The sequence below is a fragment of the Pleuronectes platessa genome, chromosome 9, assembly GCF_947347685.1.
Source record: "Pleuronectes platessa chromosome 9, fPlePla1.1, whole genome shotgun sequence".
Lineage (NCBI taxonomy): Eukaryota > Metazoa > Chordata > Actinopteri > Pleuronectiformes > Pleuronectidae > Pleuronectes > Pleuronectes platessa.
In genome coordinates, this window is record NC_070634.1 from 24,259,678 (window position 1) to 24,280,868 (window position 21,191).

The following is a 21,191-nucleotide window of genomic DNA, read 5'->3' on the forward strand; positions in this document are numbered from 1 at the left end:
CTGCTTTCCTTATATTCCTTATTTTATTACATTTGCTTTGTGTCTCTCCTGTTGTGTAGTTGTAGTTGGTCACTTAATTATATTGGATTATTAATAATAATGATAATAATGATCTTTTCAGTTACATCTAATTGAATAGTGATATGATGATAGTTTATTTTCCGTGTGTTATATAAATGTTGTGTAGTTGACGCAGTGTGTGTCTGTGTGTGTGTCTCTGCACAGGAATCGTCCAGGGCTCGTCTCTAGAGGAGGTTTACTCGCAGGTGAAGCAGATCGTGGAGGAGCAGTCCGGTCCGTACATCTGGATTCCAACCAAGGAGCGACTTTGAATAAACACATCACACACACACACATCACTCTTTCAATACTTCCTACTTCTCTAATTTTCTATTATCAGCCTGCTTCCTCTCTCTCTCTCTCTTTGTTTCTCCGGTGCACTCATCACGACGAACACACACACACACACACACACACACACATTCACACGAGCACATGAACTGGGACGAGTGCTGGGACTATCTGGGACCTGCCAGTTCCTGAAGAGGGAGGAGCTCAAGTCTGTCCAGCAGCCTATCGGTGGATCTTCCTACAGCTCGGTTCCTTAATGTTTAAGGAGGTGGTTTCCAATCAAGGCGACATGTACCATTATCTGATTTGATTTCATTATTGTTGTTCTTATTGTTGTTGTCGTTGTTGTTTTCATATTAACGAAGGGTAATGCATCAATGTATGGGTTTGTAATGATAATATTGTCACCAAGAGGCAGACTTTTGCACGCTGTAGCTTTAAGAGCATGTTTTTGGGAGAAAAACTTGATCTCCTCTTCCTGTCGGACCGTCTTTCCTCATGGCATCACTCCTGTTTAGAGTTGCTCTCTCTCTCCCTCGTCTTTTTCTTTCTACCTCTCATAACCCATCCCTCGTTCCGTCCTCTCAGATTTTAAATATGAGGTGAAATCTTTATAATGTGCCCAAACCTTTTGGAATCAAGGGCCAAAAGGAAAGTTTACGTACAATTACGGTTACGAGATGTAGAAGCTAAATATATATATGAAGATATTCTGCAGGTGAAGTTATTGAAGATTTCTAAGATCAGAATTTAAGTAGAAAACTAAATTAGATTATATTGTTTTTGAAGGCCGGAACAGAAACTGAGCACATCAGCCTCATAATGGTGATAAAGCCCATGTGGAGCCCTGAGCCGTTATTTATCAACTCTCTGAGAATATAGTAAGAGTATATATTTAAGAATAACATTTATCAATTTATCCTAAAAGACTGATAATTGGTAAAGGAAGCAGAATGACCGAAAACACCTGAGTCCACAGCCGAGGAGAGAAGGAACAGGCGGAGCGGTGAGAAAAGATAAGTTAGTGGGACATCTACAGGACTTCAAAGCTGCTTTTCAAAGGTAAAATAATTGCATAAAGTTGCTTTAAGAGCAGCTTCTCACATGTCACTTAACTCTGAGCAGAAACAGCCTATCAGAGACATGTATTTAAGATAATAAATAGAATATTATCGCACTGACAAGTGGAAGTCAAATGTTTTTCGTTGTGTCCCCTGCGCCTGTTGAAGGAGATAATAAGTAGAAGAAAAGGTCATGTAAATCTTATTAAATGTTCAAATCAAATCCAAATAACATGTAATCATGTTATTTGAACTCGATATGGTTCATCGTGACAAAAACATTATTTTTTAAACTATTGTATGTAAGAGTATACACTCCTTTATGTCAAAGGAAATTAAAATATATTTTAGTCTAGTGAAATATAAGTGAATGATTTTTGGATTCGTCTTTCACTTAAATTCAAAATGTAACTTTTAGCTCCTTGATAAAAACGGGCAAAGATCCTCTGATAAAGAAACTTGAGTAAATCCCACAGTTTCACTGCCTTTCTCTCCTTCCTCCTCCTCCTCCTCCTCTTCTCTTCTTCACGTCTTCATTTCCTCCTCTTGTCCTCTCGCCTCCTTTCCTCTCCACAATCACGTGACATTAGTTGAGCATCGAACAGTGTATCATCATCTTCTTCAACACTATCATCACGATCATAATCATCAGCATCATCGGTATAGCTGTCCCTTCTTGCTGTAGTTGCACTAATGAGGGCTGGTTTCATAAAAGCATCTTAGGCTCACAGGTCTGATACCGTCCCAGTGTTTCTCTGGTATTTATCGATGTGTGACGCATTCACTTGTCCTTCAGCTGATTCTCTGCTTTATAAAACTGGTTTGAAAGCCCTGAAGTGAGGACACGTTTAGCATTTAGCAACTAAACAGCTAAATCTTCCCCTCACAAGTGGGTGGTGACCAAAAATGGAGCTAAAAGAGAGCGAAGTCAACGCCACAGCTTAAGTGAAAAGATCGACTATAATCTGTGTTGTCAAGTGTAACATTCAAGATGCTTTTGAGGACACAGCCCACGTATGGACCTTGTCAGATCAACCACGACCCATCTCCACCCTCAACCCCCCCCCCACGGCGACTCCTCCACGCTGACTGGAGACCAGAGACACACAGAGAGGCTGTTCTGTCAGCAGAGCAGCTCCCGGACCCGCGTACTGGATAGTTTTGACCACGTGTGTTTCAAAAGCTTTAATATCTCCTCACTGAATGTTCAGCTCAACTCCAATTCCCCCCCTCGCGTGATCCTCTGTGCGACTCGAGTAGATCGCTGGTGTTTGTCAGTTGACAGAAACAAACTCTCTGTATGACTCCGGCTGTGTGCTTCTAGCCAGGGGACCAGGCCACTGTCTGTTAGAGTAAAGCACTGATGCAAAGAATATATTACAGAGATGGATCTATATCTAACATATTATAATATTTATCCCTGCTCTAACTGCCTATTTTGGTACAAAAATGAATAAATAAAAGTCTTTATTGACATCTACTGAAATCCTTCCACTCATTACCACATATGATTTGTTTTTCTGTTGTATGTGAATATGAGATATTAACTGTGAATATGAATATATTTTCCTTTACTTTCACCTGAACTGCTAGCCTGACGTTGTCAGACTCACAATTCTAGTCAGAATGTGAGACCTAAAACTGCCCGACCTAAAATGTTGTGGGCGGGGCTAAGTTCGTCTGGCATCCAGGCTACTGAACTGCAGGTCTGTATCGGACTCTGTGAATATATGATGTGGCTCTTGTGTTGAGTTTTCACTCTGAAGCCTCCGGCTCCGGATCTGTGCTACGTTCATAGAAAGTGTATTTAATAATCTTCATCTAGTTAATTAGTTATGACAAAACACTGAAAACACTGTTCAAACTACCCCACATCAATGCAACTCTTCTAGCTACAGATGAGGACCATTTATCCATCTGTGACATCTGCATTTAGGTAAAAAGACCAGTGGAATAACTACAAATACAAACTTACAACACATTCAACCTTTTCTCTAACTGTTGCTAAGAAAACTATTCCTATGAACTAGAACATTCTAAATTTACTGTGAACACTTAGTGGAACAACATCATTGTAAAGAATAAGCACCGTTTTTATTCTTTAAAAGTAATATTTCAGTAATAATCCTGAGTCTCCTGTGAGGAGGAGGGAAATTAAAACTTTGCAACAGATTGAAGCAAATACTGGTTCACTTTGATTTTACAAATGATGATGAGGATGATGTTTATCAACAGCTTCTCAAAGCGAGACTTCACATCTGAAGTCCCTCTAGTGGCCTCGTGACACACAGGTTTCCATTGTGCACTGAGTTGAGCCTGTATAAACACACGAGCCTCATCAACTCTGGCTGAACAAATCTCGCACTGTTTAACACAAATCCACTTCTGAACACACAAAACTGTGTTAATCATTTACCATCTTAGTCTTTCTCTATCACACACAAACACAGACTCACTCACTGCTGCTGGAGTTAATCAGTCACTGACCATCACGGCAGGATGTGGGTCAGTATGAATGAGGTCACAGTGGAAGATGACCTGACCTCAAGGGAAGTGGAACTTTTGGACCAGTGGCTTGATATTATGATTGATAAGCTGTTGCCCAGAGGAAGCTTGTATAAAGACAAAAGAACAGGCCCTAACATACGTCCTTGAGGGACACCATTTTCATTATCCAATGTGAACGACACACAATCAACTTAACAACCAATCAATAAAATGCATCATGGTCAGGCATGGAAGTCTAACACTTAATTTCATCATCTTGTAATTTACTTTAATATAATTGGCTGCAAACTTTACAAAAACATGAATTTCCTTATGAGAAGAGCTCTTTTTAAACATTAGTGAATATTAGTTCATTATTTGTTAATTATTGGAAGTTGTATATGATGATTTTTATTCCTTGCTTGTAGAAAATATTCACATTTTTGACTTTCCATCTGATTCGTTCCAAATTGCCTCCCTCTTTCCAGGAAACCTAGTCACAGTTATACAGAATTAATATGAAACAAAAGGGGAAAATTATGAAAAGGCCACATTTCAACATTAGTGACTCGTAGGAAAACTCGAGGTGTATTCTCAGGATGTTAACAAAGCCTGAGATCTCATGTAATATGTCCTACCTCATTAATCTGTGTCACAATCTCAAGTCCAAGGTTCAGATCATAACACTTTGAGTTTGTCCAGTCCTTAGGTTCAACTTACAGTAACATGATCCAGGAATCACAGGTAATCTACTGCAGTAAACCACAGTTATTAAACTCAGACACTACCGGGTCAGTTAGTGTTGTTCAGGGTTCACTGTTGATTGGAGTTTTTTGGGATATTTGAGAGAAAGTCAGTTTTGCAGTGGTGACAGCGGTGGAGGAGTAATAAACAAACCAGGAGAGGAGAACAGCTCCGTCCTGACACCTCGGTGCGGCTGCCACCTCCCTGTCAACCTCACTCTGTCACACTGTGAGTGTTACTGCAGCAAAAATACAATCTGACTCCCCAGCCGGTTATAACTCTGCAGTGACATTACCTGCCCTACAGAAACAACTAGACAGTCACAGTTGAGACCATTTGAAAGCTGCACTGCATTTCACCTCACATCATGTTGCATTAGCTGCACTGTGTTATGCAAATACTTGACTAAAGTGAAAAGGAAAGTTAATTCAAGGTAAAATGATCAGTTTTTATTGTAAACCTCTTCAGCAGTTAACTTGAATTTCCTTGAATTGATCCGTTGAATGTCTGTACTGCTAAGAGTTCACTCAACTCTTCAAATTACGTTTTCAAAGACACCGACTTCTCAGCATTGATTCTTTAAAAGTTATAAATCTCCAGGGATTCGTCCGTTCTGCAGTTTAAAGAAAACTTTCATTTTAGAAACTTGCTGTAGTTTGATGCATGTTTTCATAAGTTTCTTAGTAATGAGAACATTGTGAACCACGATAAAGATTTTACAACAATTAATATAAGTATAAGTATAAGTAATAAGTATGTAAGGACAGTACATAACAAAATCGACATAGTTAAATACCTCCAATATGTCCAATGGAATATATAACTAATACATTTACTCCATTAAAGCCACAAATACTTTTGATTTCACTACATTCATCTGACAGCTACTAGTTACTTGTATTGCTGTTACATAAAAGAATCATGTGCTAGGCTCTAAGTTGAGCCCATCGGTGTTATACAGCACGTATGAACTGCTGATCCACAGTATCTCAGCTGCACCTCGGTGGTCGTTACAGGTCTGTGATCCTATTTGTTACCATCAAAAAATACCCACCTCATTCAAAGCTACTTTTAGTTTTGCTTGATCCAGATTTTTTATTTTGAGCCATAACTTCACCAAACGTCCAAATTATTTTTATTCCATCAAGATCCAGGCTTTATTCCCTATCTTGCAATGTTGAAGAAAGTGATAACAAAAACTCCTGGATCTGCACCAAACTTTATTGGTTTCTTTCTCAGCTCATGTTCTATCCTTCCACCAAGTTTTGTAGAAATCCATTTAGTAGTTTTTGCGTAATCCTGCAAACAATCGAACGGGGGTGAAAACATAACCTCCTCAGTTGAGATAAAGATTAAACCAGTGGAACTCAACATTTTTGGCCTGTGACACATCACAGTACTTTTGCTCCTAATATTGTAAGTACATTTCTGCAAAAATACTCAAAGCTAGTGAAATGAGAACTCAGGCAGCAGCTGAAGTCTCATGCAGAAGAGTTTAATGTAGACTTGATGCATAAAGGTGAAACAATATACAAACATTAACAGAGTAACATGAGGGATGGGTCCTGCTTGGAGGGAGAAGGGAGTGTTCAGATATAGTGTGTAATATACCTTATATACATAATATCTGCTGGCATATACAGTAATGTGTGAGGATGGTCAAAAGCTCCTCCACACTGTGGTACCTCAGTCATTGGTAACTGACTTTTTCCACCTCACGCAGCAGGAGCACAAGCCTCGATTCAAACCCAGGAAATCCTCAGTGCAAGCTTTCATCTCCTCTACGCCTTCATAGTTTAATTTCTCTTCAGTGACCACATGACCACAGTCGGTGGAGTTATCATTTTTTGGGGGTTCATCTGAGTTATTGATTTCATTAGCCTCAGTTTTCAGTTTCAGATTCAGATGAATCCAGCTCCAGCAGGTAAACAGCCTGTTTGTCTGTGTTTGTCTCAGCAGCAGTGAGTCACTGACCAACATGGATCCGTTCCTCTCTGCCCATCAGTGGAAAACACCACCGTAGTAGAGCAGGGGGAAGAGGGGGGAGAGGGGGGAGAGGGGAGAGGCTGTAAAAGACCTCTCTGTCCTGGGCTGTGGCCGGCAGCCAGTCAGCAGCAGCAGCAGAGACGTGTCTGACCAGGTATACTCCCTTCTCCATAAACACTCAGAGTCTCATGATTCCTGAATGACCGGGGACTGGGTTGTAAACCACCGAAAGTTCAACCTCCTCCAGCTCCACACGAGGACTTTAAGCCGAGTCTTGAAGATAGAAGTCGGACTTTGACTCTGGAGTCTTCATATAAAGTGGAGCAGAGGGAACAGGAGGTTATTTTACCTTGTAACAGACGGAGTGAGACCATGGCCACGTGGAGGACAGTGGGAGCTCTGCTGCTCATTCTACCTGCAGGTAAGAGCTGCTTCATCACACCAGAGTTACATAAGGTCAACGCGGTGGGTTTTATTTTTGGATAAAGACTTCCTGTTGAGTTTAGATCTTTGTCCCACAAAGATTTATTAAAAACACAAAGAACACTTTTAGAAAATTGAAGATATTTAAGGAGTTGTTTATATGCAAAGTGTTCAGAATAACTTTACGGATGTGTGATAAAAGCAAATATTCTTTCATTATTCTTTCAGATACTTATGTCACGTTGAGTAAAACGGGTAAAAATTCACTATTCGATTTGTTAAACTATCCAGTATTTAACTTTAAACGTGGCAAACATCAAATAACTAGTAAATGCATATATTTGTTTGCATCTTGATATTCAGCTTGAGATTCCACAGATTTATTTTACAACCTCCATCATGGGAAGTACTTTGACAGAAAGTACAGTGGAGTTGACAGAATATGCAAATATGGACAGATTACTAAATGGGCCTGAGGGATCCTGTGACCCTGAATGACCTCAAAGACACATTAAACAAGTACAAAGACACATAAGAAAAACCACAAATACACAAACAAACACAAAGATATGCACATTGACCATAAGTAACATACATTGGCCACAAAATCACATACAATTAACACAAAGAGATGAAAAACGTGACAAATGACCGTTTCTTATCCTTGTTTTCAGTCTGGATTTGTGGCTGATTGTTGAAGTGATGAGTCTTTTACTTGTGTGTGTGTGTAAAGGCCCATTGTGTCATGATCCATGGTTTTAGAGTTTGAATCCTCCAGATGTTCTCTCATGAATCACAGGAAGTGTTTGTGTGACTGATCGGCGAGCGGTCTCTCTCTGTGTGTGTCTCTCCCTCAGTGTTTGGCCAGAGTAGCATCAGCTGGTGCACCATCTCAGATGCAGAGCTGAGGAAATGTGAGGCCATGTCTCAGGCCTTCGCCAAAGTCTCCATCCGTCCATCACTCAAATGTGTCAGCGGCGTCACAGTGGAGGGCTGCGTTCAGAAACTGGAGGTGTGGTTCTTAAACTGTTTCTTTAAACCTGACTGAAAACGTCTAAATCACCTGTGATCACTGTAGTTTTATTATACTGCCTCGTGCATTTTAGATGAAGTAGATCAGTTCATTGAATATAAATTAAACCAACAGTTAACTTTTATCAGTCAGGAATAGAATACTTAGAGCAGCAGAACACACTATCGAGCATCAGATAACAGAGGCAGGATGGAAAGTGGCAATAAACTTCTTAATCAGTAATTCAGTTATCAGAGGGAGCAGAGCTGTTTATGACAAACACAAGCTGGAAAATTCCTGATCTGTGAACAGTCTCCAGAAGCTGAAACGATGTGAAAAACAAGTGTAAAAGCACATATTATAAATTTCACAAATTTGTCATTATTTGATATGAACCAAAACCATGATATTTTTTAATTAAAAGCTTGTTTAACTAGTAAAAAGGAGGAATATGGTTGTGATGCTCCAGAGATTTAGCCCTAAATGTTTTTAAAACATCATGAGGCCACAAAATATTCTCCAATATTTGTCTCACATGATTTTTTATTTTTAAACCTCCACAGAGAAAAGAAGCTGATGCGGTTTCCATGTTTGGAACTGACATCTACGAGCTGGGAAAGACCGCCTCCTTCAAGATGGCTGCCAGTGAATCAAAGAGCGACCGTAAGATTTCAATAAGGATTTATACACAGACATGAAACGTTCAGACATGTCCTCCCACATGTGTGTAGTTATCTTTTCATATTGAGCCAGTTTCAGCTTTCTGAATGATCTGCTGCTTTGGTAACCACAGTAGGAAGGCTCGGTTTGTAATGCAATGTTTCATCCATACATTCATTAGTTAAGTCTGGTCGTCATTAAATATATGATTATTGACCATATCTGATAATTCGCCACTTGTGCTTCCCCAGTATCTGAAGTTGATCTTGTTTATCATGAATAACAAGAAGGTTCTGAATGTTCAGAGTCATCAGAGAAGATCTCTGAGCAGCATGAGGCTTAATTCAACATCCACTTTTATCTAGATCTCATTTCTGGTCAATGACAACAACACGTTGCTGTTAAAATTAGTGTTCCAGTGTCGTATGTGTGTGAACACCTGTGCTGTTGTCGCCTCAGGCACCGGCGCCTCCTACTACGCAGTGGCTGTGGTGAAGAAAGCGGATTCAGGCATCAACATCCACAACCTGGCAGGAAAGAAGAGCTGCCACACTGGGAAGGGCCGGACGGCCGGCTGGAATATGCCTCTGGGGTACTTCACAGACCAGGGTTACATGTCTGTGATGGGCTGCAAGTTCCCACAGGGTAGGACACATTTTCATTCTCACAAATACATACATGTACAGAACACGCAGAGAGCTGGAGGCTGTGTCTGTTTGTGTTCAGCTGTGGCAGATTTCTTCAGTGCGAGCTGCATCCCGGGCGCCAACGAGGCCGGTGACCCCACGTCTCTGTGTGAGCTGTGCAAAGGAGACGGGAGTGGAACGTTGTTCAAATGTGACAAGAGCCCAAAGGAGATGTACTACAGCTATGAAGGAGCTTTCAGGTGACACACACTCATCCTCACACACAGAGAAGTTACTGTCGATGTTCCCTCCTTTCCTTGGCTTGATCCTTTATTCTCATTGTCTTCTCTTCTGGTTCGGCCTCTGTAGATGTCTCGCTGAGGGAACAGGACAGGTGGCCTTCATCAAACACACAACAGTGGAGGAGAACACTGAAGGTATCATCTTAGTTACCTATTAAGGAGGCAACGCCAAAAATATACTTTGCATCATGTTAAAACATGAAAGGTTTAGTGGTAGAACTAAAAGCTCAACTCACTCACTTTTTCTTGTTACTCATCAAATCAGAAAAATATTGTCTTTTCATCTGATATAAGAACTACGTCAAATGACAGAAACTATCATTACGGATAGTCTGACTTTATAGTCTGAGCCATGTCCCCTTCATAGACATGGAGCAGGTGGGGTTTATGACCCATATTGCAGCCATCCACCAGGGGGCAGTCAAGGCCCTTTGGCTTCATCATTGATCATATCCTCCAGCTTTATTTACAGTCTGTGTGTCTGTTAGCTAATCAGTTAATGTTTCACCAGGTCGAGGTCCAGAGTGGGCAAAGCTCCTGAAGTCCTCCGACTATCAGCTGCTGTGTCGCGACGGCACCAGAGCTTCCATCGCTCAGTGGAAAACGTGTCACTTGGTCCGCGTCCCATTCCGAGGCATCGTGGTCCGCAGTGATGTCACTTCCTCCGTGGTGTTTAACATGCTGAAGGAGGGACTGGTACGTCTTCACTCACAAACACCGGGACTCTAACAACCCATGAAACGAGTCCTCTGCTCATTCATAAGGCCGCTTTCATTTTTCTGTCACGTGAGAAAAACAAATATTAGATACAACAGTTGATCACTATGAAACTTCTGTTCTATGTCTCTTTGGTGAGTGGGTACGATAAGTGAGGAGCTGACTGAGAGTCCCAGCTTCCATCGTCTTCGTCTGCAGATCAGTTAAAAAGACTTAGAAGTCATTAAAAACCAACGTTTATCTCCATTATTCAGGAGGAAACTTTTAAAATGTGAAGAATTCGAAAAAACAAAGAGCTTGGGGGATTTGTTACAGGAAGCAGGGGATTATGGGTAATATTCATGTGGTGCCAAAAAGATCGTAAAGACAACGTTGTCCTTAAAGGTCCAATGTGTAAGATTAACGTGAAAGGGATCTGTCGGCCCCTAAACCCTGAGGAGGTGCCTGGTGTTTTATGAGGGAGGTGAGATTACTGTGAGGTCGTTCTGTCCTCTCTGCAAAACAGATAAGAAAATATTTGTGAGCTGAAACATTTGGTGATTAACAGATGTCAGGAGCAGGATGTACAGTTCTGTCACAATCCAGCATCGGGTTTCAGTTCAGTGAATTGCTTCAGTCATTGCTTCACTCAACACAACAGACACACTCTATTTGTCCTCTTTCTACACAGTACATCCTCTACCTTAGCTTGTTTATGACACACTCATATCTCTCTAGTGCTAAAAGAGGGCGCCCATAAACCACTGCACCTCTGTTGACGCCGTGTAACTTCTTGTCTGTAGGAAAAGTCGGACTTCAACATGTTTTCATCTGCGGAGTACGGAGGAGGAGCGGTGCTGTTCTCCGACTCAACCACCATCTTACAGGAGGTGGAGTCAGACGACCCCGAGAGGTGGATGGGCCGGTACTATTACAACGCTCTGAAAGCCATGGACTGCAAACCAGAAGGTGAATATATCTATCTACCTATCTATCTATCCATTTATCTATCTATCTATCTATCTATCTATCTATCTATCTATCTATCTATCTATCTATCTATCTCCATGATGTGTTTAATTTTGCGACTCACCCATCCATCTATCTGTAATTATTCCAGATAATCTGCGGTGGTGTGTGTTGTCCGGTGCCGAGCAGCAGAAGTGTGCTGACATGGCCAAGGCCTTCAGATTAAAAGGTCTGACTCCAGATGTCCAGTGTATCTATGGAGACTCTGTGACCGACTGCATGAGCAAAATCAAGGTGACACTTCAAAATAAAATATCTTGAGCTTCAGGAGAGTGTTGAGAGTGAGATACTGATATTCACATTCAAGAGTTAATTTACAATTATCTAAAACTGATTCCACCAAGATAACTGATCAAAACTTAATGGAAAAAAATGAAAAAACCCACACACGAGTGTTATGAACTACTTAAAAATCGCAGAGGCCATATTTAAAGAAAAATGTATTCAATGTGTACTTTGACTTCAGAGTCTTACTTTACAGTTCTGCTAAATACAACCGTCTTCTTATATTTCTCCTTATATATAGAACAAGGAGGCTGATGCTGTCACTCTGGATGGAGGCTACATTTACACAGCAGGCAAAGACTATGGCTTGGTCCCTGCTACTGGCGAGAGCTACACAGGTTAAAAACACACACAAACAAGACCACAATCACACGTTCTGCAACACAGTGTGTACAAACGTGTGGTGTGTTTCTCTCTCTGCAGAGGAAAGTGATGGCTCCATATACTACGCCGTGGCCGTGGTGAAGAAGAGCAGCCTTGACATCCGGAGCCTTGATGACCTGCGCGGCCGCCGCTCCTGTCACACGGGATACGGTCGCTCGGCCGGCTGGAACATCCCCGTGGCAGCTCTGATGGAGAGAGGCCTGATCGCCCCCCAGCACTGTGAGATACCCCAAGGTCAGTGAGATACCCCAAGGTCAGTGAGAGGTGTGAGAGCGAGTGAGTGAGGCAGAGGTGTGAACTGAAGCGAGTCAGCTCAGCTCACTCACAATGGTTTGTTTTCAACTGTTTTTAAGGGATATAACATTTGATTTCTTTATTGATCCATTTCTGTAAACATGTCGCTGATTTGTTTTTCATGGCGAGTGGGGCAAGTTTTTAACAAGTTCTTCTATTGAAGGTATATCTTGAAATAATGTCTTGGTCTTCAGATAAACAACTTATTTGGTGTAAAAGCTTTTCCCTCCCGTGTTTGACTTCCTGTTTCCCGTCTCTCCCATGATGCTCAGCGGTGGGAGGTTTCTTCCAGCAGAGCTGTGTGCCAGGGGCCAATCAGCCTGGCTTCCCCAGTAACCTGTGTGGTTTGTGTGCGGGAGACGCCTCAGGACAGAACAAGTGTGAGAAGGGGAAGGACCTGTATGATGGATACAACGGTGCATTCAGGTACACAACGCTGGATCATCACACAACACTGAACCTCTTCAAGTTTCCTCACTCTTTATTCCTATTTTTATTTTTAAGATGTCCTCAATATTAGTTCACATAGAAGAAAGTGTCTTTCAAGTATAATAAAATGATCTAGTTTTGAGTATTTCACATTTGTTGCTGGCAAATCTGTTTTGTTGATCAGTTTTGCAACTTCGTAACTCTACAATAGTCATGATCAGTGTTCTCACATTCACAACACTTACTTGTTGAATTTTGGGGTGAATAAACATCAGCTTTCTCACATTCATTACAAAAAATTATCAGAAATCAAAAGTAAACTCCAGATTGTGTAATAACTTTGATCTTTGGCCTTCACCTTTTGATGGGACACAAATCAGGAATTTTAAGCTCAGCGATTGGATGTTTCTTATTGTACAAAACTAAAAATGATCTGGTAAATGTCTTACTTTTAGTTTTAATGTTCACAGACTTACATTTTTATGACTAGTTTCTAAAACTCAACACTACACGTGTCTGTCTGTCTTCTCTCAGGTGTCTGGCGAGCGGAAACGGAGACGTGGCGTTCGTCAAGCATTCGACCGTCTTCCAAAACACAGATGGTGAGACAAGCAACTCCAAGATACTAAAAGCTCTTCTCATGTATGTGAGGGACATGTAGTAACACCCCCACCCCGCCGCCTCTGTGTGTTTGTTCAGGTAACTCTGCGGAGTCCTGGGCAACAAACCTCCACTCCGGGGATTTCCAGCTGCTCTGTGCTCATGGCACTAAAGCCGAGGTCACACAGTACCGTAGCTGTAACCTGGCTCGAGTCCCTGCCCACGCTGTGATGGTCCGGCCTGGCACCAACATCCACGCCGTCTATGGACTCCTGGACCGCGGACAGGTAGGAGAGTCCATACCGGGGATAGAAGGGAGGGACACGTAATCCTTCAGAGTAAAGGACTTTAGCCTTTTGTAAGAGTTATGACATCCTCGTAAGGTCATGAAGCCACAACAGGATTTTCAAATTTTTCATAAAAAATGATTATGTGCTGTTAAGACAATCAAATCCAAAAGAAAATGCACAAAAAAAAGGTATAAAATACAAATAATATTAAAAGTAATGAATAATCACTGTGAGATGAATGGTCATGAGGTGTCACTGACTCATCCGTCTTTGTCTCTTCCTCTGTCTCTCTGGTCCTGTAGATTTATTATAGCAACGACACAAGTGCTGGTTTCAGGATGTTTGACTCGAAGGCCTACGAGGGCAGTGATCTCATCTTCAAAGACTCCACTGTTCGCCTCATGGGGGTCGGGGACAGGAGGACCTACCAGGAGTGGCTCGGACAGGCCTACATGGACTCACTGGTCACGATGCAGTGTAATTCATCCGGTGCAGGTACATTAAAATCACGTTTTCTTATTCCAACAATCAAATCCCAATCAAAGTGACTTGTGTTTTTAATTTAGTTTGTACGTACTAATACATTTACAGCGAGTAACATTACTTTTGGAATAATGTGCAGGTGTAATCACCTAAAATGACAGAAACCATCTTTGGGAAAAATCTTCCAAGGGGTTGTTTGATTTGTAGTTGGGTGCAAGTGGAGTTTAAGGACTATACTGCAGCCAGCCACCAGGGGGCGATACAGATGATTTTCCATTACTTTTGGGAAACAGTAATGTCGTCTATCTTAACATTCACAATTCAGATTGATACAACCACCTCATGCACTATATATGAAGCTGCAGCTAGTAGGAGACAGTGAGCTGCTGTGCTGGAGTTACCGTAATTACCAGTTACCCACTTGTAAATACTGTTTACGTCAACATCTAAGTCTTGATAAAGTATGGGAAAGTAAACGTTTTGTGAAACCTCTGATTCATTTGACTTTGACAGACTCATGTTTGAAAATTACAGAAGCACGGGGAAAAGCAGGTTAACTTAATGTCCACTGTAAAAGTAATTAAGTGCTAAACTTCAATAATTTAAGTGTTTGAACCCCAACACAGTAAAACAACTCAACAACTGCACTCAAAGTGCTTTTTAACAAACCATCCGCTTGCTAGCGACAGTCTTTGAAAAGATGTGTGTTAGCGGTTTTGTTTTCCAAGTATTTAGCTTGAGTATCCAGACACGGAACTATTTAATAATTCAACAGGACTGGAAATGAGAACACAAATGTCCCAGTTAGTTGCTATGGACATTGTCCTGGGTCTCTCCAACCAGCCCCTTTGTTAAATGTTCAGGGAATGAAAGTGAAGTTCATTGAATGTCTGAAAACGACTTCAGACACAGTTTAGGGAAACTGATATGAATCTTCATTGCAGAAAATAACCTCTCATCTTAGAGTTGTATCCCTTTAAGCCAGAAACTGTGACAACATTGTTTTACAACTTTACTAATTTTTCCAAATCTCTCCCCCCCCTCCTAGTGATGTCCTCCGTGTGGCTGCTGCTGACGACCCTGCTCAGCATCATGATGACCAACTTCTAGATAGAATCACACAGAATGACACTCCTCCATCTATTCCCCTCCTCTTCATCCATTACTTGGATATCTCTCTTCCTCCCTCCTGTGTCCCTTGATTTTTATCTTTCACCACTTCACCACAGTTCATTTCAGCCACTTCAGCTTTTCTGGAGACACAGTCCTTCTCTCCTTCTCTCCTTCTCTCCCCGACTGTGTTTTTAATCGTAAATCTGGATTTGAATCGTGCTGCCGGTCGGCGTCAGTCAGGCATCGGTGCCACGTTGTTTACTGAGGGTGAGCTGCCATATCAGTGTGTATGCTGCCACCTGTTACATTGCGTTCGTGGGTATTGGTGCCTGCCTGTCTGTCCGAAGCTTTCATGTGAAGGTCAAAATCAGATCATTGCTCTGCTGCCACTTGCTCTGTGAGTAATGGACGAAGCCTTATCTTAGTTCAGGCTGTGTGTTTCTAATAGAAGCTAATGCCATATCAGTGAATATGCACTAGTGCTGCCTCCACACAGAGCTGTGGCCAGGACGCTGTTAGGAGGAGTTTTCATCCACAGGCTGTCGGCTTCATGTGTTCTCCTCAAAAGACTGGCAGTGAAGGTGCAGGTTGAATGTGATACAAATTCTGCATGTCAATATCCTTTTGACGATAAAATAGTTATACTTAGTTTCATGAGATGAAAAGAGAATTGTGATACAATTAAATACTTTGATAAATTCCTCCTGAATCCACAGTTATGAAGCACTAATCGCTACTAGACTCTTCTGACATCTCATGTGCTTCCTGCTGCTCGATGCTGTTTCTGTTGTTTAACTGTTGATTGGATTTGTATTTTCCTATATGTTGAGATTTTCTATTTTTATATGAAGTTCAGGAGCCATATCAGTGTATATGTACTGACTCATGCCGTCAGAAACCAATGTCTCCTTTACCCCTTGATATGGAATTATTTCTCTTGTGAAATGATGTCACATGTGACTAATATTTAGTTGCCAGGCCAGTGCGTCTGCATAAGTATTGAAACATAAAGCTTTTTTTCTCTGCAATTTACAAATGAAATAAAGTTTATGCTGCAAAATTCACTGTTGATCTTTTATTTATTTATTTATGTTGTTGATGTTCATTTTCCGTTGTTTCTAACTTCTGATCACGACTTATACGAGGATCTGTATCATGCAGCTGTTATAAATGTGAAACTAACCATAGCACCTTTCCATACTGAGTAAAGTATCTGGGTCTAGCAGCCACAACCAGCTGAATCCGCTTTCCCCACTGCACAGACGTCTCCATCTTTGTCCATGACGTGTCCGACTCCCTCTGCCGCCATTTTTACAGGTTTGAAGTTTAAATCGCATTCGGCCCTGTAGACTTCATACAGTGAGTGCTTAGATGTGTCAGTCCAGGTCAAAGGACAACTGTCCTTTGATGTCACCTTTACAAAACATCAAAGGACAAAACAGACTCAACAACCATTAAGTAGACGATAGCTGCACGAGAAACATTAGATATGATAAGATTATCTTTCTTGATCCACACACCCGGAAAATTCAGTTCATCCTTGTTCTAAGCAGGAGAAACTTCAGGTTAAACTGTTTTAAGTTTTATCTTCAAAACCCAATTGTCTTTTATTTCTTCGTGTTACTTTACAGTAGTTTTACAGAATTTAATAGCAGATGTTTGTAAATGACTAAAGTTAATTCAGCTGTGTGTATTTGAATATATCCGAAGTTAGGATGTACATTTGTGTCTTTCAGTCACAGGGAGAGAGGCTGTCTGAAGGAACTCATCTGGCCATCTGCCATCATAGTGAACATTGCTCTAGCTGCAAAGAATGTTGCTCTTCACTTTTGTAACTGTTATGGAAGTTGTTATAATGTGTAAGAACGCTTTTCTACCTTCTTAGCAGGCTGCTCGGGCTGAAGACAATCGTGGAGCCAGAGCTGCTCTGGAAAAAAAAAAGATTACAATGCCAAAGAAGGAAAACCCTTCTGCCTTAATGCTGTCTCAGGCCATATTCGACTTAGCCACGAGGGAGAGGACTATGGCAAGAGCAAGAGCCAGAGAGGAAGAGTTGGAGAAGGCGAACAAATATCTGAAGAACCTGAAAGTGGAACGGGAAGCCAGATTCAAACAGAGAGAGGCTCTGATAAACCAGATCATAGAGTCAGAGGAGAAGAGGAAGCAGGAAAAGAAAGAGCTAATGGAGAGAGAGAAGAAGGAGACAGAAGAACTGAAGAAGACTGAGAAGAAGGAGAAGGAGAAAGAGAGTAAAGAACTGAAGAAGAGAGAGGAGAAGGAGAGAGAAGAACTGAAGAAGACAGAGGAGAAGGAGAAGAGGGAGAGGCAAGAACTGATGAAGAGAGAGGATAAGGAGAGAGAAGAACTGAAGAAGACAGAGAAGAAGGAGAAGGAGAAAGAGAGTAAAGAACTGAAGAAGAGAGAGGAGAAGGAGAGAGAAGAACTGAAGAAGACAGAGGAGAAGGAGAAGAGGGAGAGGCAAGAACTGATGAAGAGAGAGGATAAGGAGAGAGAAGAACTGAAGAAGACAGAGAAGAAGGAGAAGGAGAAAGAGAGTGAAGAACTGAAGAAGAGAGAGGAGAAGGAGAGAGAAGAACTGAAGAAGACAGAGGAAAAGGAGAAGAAGGAGAGGAAAGAACTGATGAAGAGAGAGGAGACGGAGAGAGAAGAACTGAAGAAGACAGAGAAGAAGGAGAAGAAGAAGGAGAGTGAAGAACTGAAGAAGAGAGAGGAGAAGGAGAGAGAAGAACTGAAGAAGACAGAGGAAAAGGAGAAGAAGGAGAGGAAAGAACTGATGAAGAGAGAGGAGACGGAGAGAGAAGAACTGAAGAAGACAGAGAAGAAGGAGAAGAAGAAGGAGAGTGAAGAACTGAAGAAGAGAGAGGAGAAGGAGAGAGAAGAACTGAAGAAGACAGAGGAAAAGGAGAAGAAGGAGAGGAAAGAACTGATGAAGAGAGAGGAGACGGAGAGAGAAGAACTGAAGAAGACAGAGAAGAAGGAGAAGAAGAAGGAGAGTGAAGAACTGATGAAGAGAGAGGAGACGGAGAGAGAAGAACTGAAGAAGACAGAGGAAAAGGAGAAGAAGGAGAGGAAAGAACTGATGAAGAGAGAGGAGACGGAGAGAGAAGAACTGAAGAAGACAGAGAAGAAGGAGAAGAAGAAGGAGAGTGAAGAACTGATGAAGAGAGAGGAGACGGAGAGAGAAGAACTGAAGAAGACAGAGGAAAAGGAGAAGAAGGAGAGGAAAGAACTGATGAAGAGAGAGGAGAAGGAGAGAGAAGAACTGAAGAAGACAGAGAAGAAGAAGAAGGAGAAGGAGAGTGAAGAACTGAAGGAGAGAGAGGAGAGAGAAGAACTGAAGGAGAAGGAAAAGAAGACCGTTTTTATTCCCATTTCTTTTTTATTCTTTTTTTAATAATTATAACAATTTAAGTGAAAGAGAAACTTAAATTTCTCAATTGCACAAATTCTTCAATAAAACATTTGAATAACACACTAGTCGAGAATCAATGCACACAATTCTGCACAACACAGTGTAAGTTATAACATAAAAGTGGCAAAAATATATACAATCAGAAAAGCTCCTCTCTGCTTGAGCCACAGTGACTGGCACAGTAAGTGCAATCCTGAGAGCAGTCCAAAAGCTGGGGTAGAGCTCCGATAGATCCTCATCATGCATAAGAGAGATAAGCTCAAGGAGGCTCATGGTTTTGACAGCAGGTCAGTCAAAAATTTCTATATTTGTTTTTGTTTCTAAGAGTCTTCTTTATTTGTTGGTTCTCATAGAGTTTTCAGACATAAATTACACACTGGTCTCTCCTCATGTCCTACCACATTGACTGTGAACCCAGACTTCATCGTACTTTCTTTCCAACTTGGTTTTTGAACACCGTCTCTCGTTTGTCCCTGACCTGCTTCACGTGAACGAGCTCTGATCTCACTATGTGTGTCTCTGAGAGAGTGAGCGGGGCGTGTGTGTGTGTGTGTGTGTGCGACAGGCACAACACTGTTCAGGGATCCACTGCAGAGGAGCTGAAGAGCCGCCCTCTTCTAGAAGCGAGACGTCAGCTCGCTGGATTTGTCTCCCTGCCATTGGACCAGGGCCAGAGCCACCCGGGGTCGTCTCAGCTCGCGGACCAAGCCCTGCCAACGAACCGGTTCGAACTGGACCAGGATAACCCTCAGGTCTCCTTGTCACTTCCTTATTCCAATACCAAGAGGAGGGACTACGCCTGCGCACTTTCGAGGAGGAAGAACCAAGATCTACTGTTATAAAATAAGACAGGCGCCGGCTGTTTGATGCGTTCTGATGGGTCTTGTGTTCTGATGCGACTTGTTGGATGCACATTGCTTTGCTAATTGTTACCTTTCATTGCTTTCTAAATAAATATACTTGATTGAACAAACCGAGTTCGGCTCATCTTCTCATATTTAGGATAAACCAACACGCCTGACACTACGAGCCATAAAACTCAGAATCTCATCTGTGATGGCTGCACGGAGACAGAGAGTGAATGGAGGGATGAATAAATTAATAAGAAAAAATAATGACTGGATGGATGGTCTGTGTGTCTTTTCTTGTCAAAACTGAGTTCTGGTGTGTATTAGTGTATACTCTTTTGTACATCAGAGTGAGGTGAATATTGGACCATGAATAGCTTTAAAACTAGTTATTAAAAAAAACATACGTGTCAGATCCTGCACATCATTCTGCAAAATAAAGGTAAGATCCCAAAAGACACACTTTTGAGCAGAGATCTTTCAGATTCATCAGAATGACTTTGGAGTTACTGAGAACAAACAATACGGACTGAAACAGCAGTCAAAGAGCTATGTCATAAATAATCATCTTTATTTATACCACCCGGACAAAAGGGTGAATTCACAGTCTTACATACAATGTCCCTCTGAATATACATATACAGCTGATACAAGATTCCCACTGACAACTTAATGTCAAATAAAGGAAATGAAGGTCCTGGGCGGGAGTTGGTGTCACGGATGTTCGAGTGCACGGCACATCGGTTAAAGTGAAATTTAAAAAAACTATTCTTTCATTGGGACATTACTATGTGGTGATTTGTACAGTGCAGCTCCAGAGGTATGTTGTAAATGTCGAAACAACAGCTGTCTTTAACTGTTCCCCACAGAAGGTTTCTTAAACACCCCAAGTGCACACAGCAAACGTCCATGTGTTATTTAGGAACATATAAAGACTCTGGACATAGATTCCATGTGAGTGATGATTAACAGTCTTTTACACCAGTCCCTTCCTGGTGGGAGACATGTTGCTGACACAGGTAGATTCTGTATATTCCCAGCAGGAAAGTAACTGGAATCACAACCAGGTCATAGAAGTTATGTTTCCAGCGGGTCCTGTTTACTTCTTGATCTGCCTGGAGCCGTCCTTCCATCCCTCCTTCACCTCGTTCACAAACGTCTCGCGGACCCTCTTCAGGCGGCTGCCCACCTCCCCCAGGTCCCGGGGCACCCTGCCGGCCTCCTCCCGGACCTGCCGCAGCGTCTGGGAGCGCATGGCCCGCTCCGAGGCGTCCCGGCCGGCCATCTGAGCCTTGGTGATGGCGTAGGCGGTGATCTGCGCCGCCCTGCGCATGGGACGGGACTCCGCCAGCTTCTCCACCACCTGGAGCTTGTTGAGGACGCCGAGCAGCAGGCGGGCCAGCATGACGGGAGGTGTTAGCTCGGTGCTAGCTACCTGTTAGCAAACCGCGTCCAAACTACGTGGTTTTTCAGCTCCTTGACGAAAACAACGTAAACCGACAGTGAGACGTTAACGTACATTCACCGGTGTCGGGTCATTCTGTCACGTTGATGTGTTAGAAGATCGTAAAGTCAACTCACAGCAGCTGATCAGGTCAAAGTGTCGGTGGTGTCATAACAGACCGAAGTTAGCTTCACGCGAGAGTTACCGCGAG

The 21,191-nt window shown here is 42.0% G+C and overlaps 3 protein-coding genes across 3 annotated transcripts in view; 2 read left to right on the plus strand and 1 right to left on the minus strand.

Annotated features, from left to right (window-relative positions):
- Positions 1 to 2,892, plus strand: part of LOC128448322 (disks large homolog 1) — a 94,929-nt gene extending 92,037 nt beyond the window's left edge. The window contains exon 23 of the mRNA XM_053430915.1: positions 226 to 2,892. Coding sequence (XP_053286890.1) covers positions 226 to 332 — 107 coding nt within the window. The 3' untranslated portion in view covers positions 333 to 2,892. The remainder of the gene's footprint in view (positions 1 to 225) is intronic.
- Positions 2,893 to 6,716: 3,824 nt separating this feature from the next.
- On the plus strand, positions 6,717 to 16,319 carry meltf (melanotransferrin). The gene is made up of 16 exons (XM_053431400.1): positions 6,717 to 7,050; positions 7,910 to 8,064; positions 8,628 to 8,727; positions 9,184 to 9,369; positions 9,451 to 9,610; positions 9,720 to 9,787; positions 10,164 to 10,348; positions 11,152 to 11,317; positions 11,469 to 11,611; positions 11,904 to 12,000; positions 12,086 to 12,280; positions 12,613 to 12,766; positions 13,304 to 13,371; positions 13,469 to 13,656; positions 13,962 to 14,154; positions 15,191 to 16,319. Exons 1-16 carry the CDS (start codon positions 7,002 to 7,004, stop codon positions 15,250 to 15,252), a joined length of 2,169 nt encoding a protein of 722 aa, XP_053287375.1. The 5' UTR covers positions 6,717 to 7,001; the 3' UTR covers positions 15,253 to 16,319.
- Positions 16,320 to 20,086: 3,767 nt separating this feature from the next.
- ncbp2as2 (NCBP2 antisense 2 (head to head)) lies at positions 20,087 to 21,179 on the minus strand. The gene is made up of 2 exons (XM_053430565.1): positions 21,118 to 21,179; positions 20,087 to 21,012 (listed from the first exon to the last, which is right to left on the minus strand). The coding sequence occupies exon 2, from the start codon at positions 20,939 to 20,941 to the stop codon at positions 20,636 to 20,638; it is 306 nt and encodes a 101-aa protein (XP_053286540.1). The 5' UTR covers positions 20,942 to 21,012; positions 21,118 to 21,179; the 3' UTR covers positions 20,087 to 20,635.
- Positions 21,180 to 21,191: the final 12 nt, after the last annotated feature.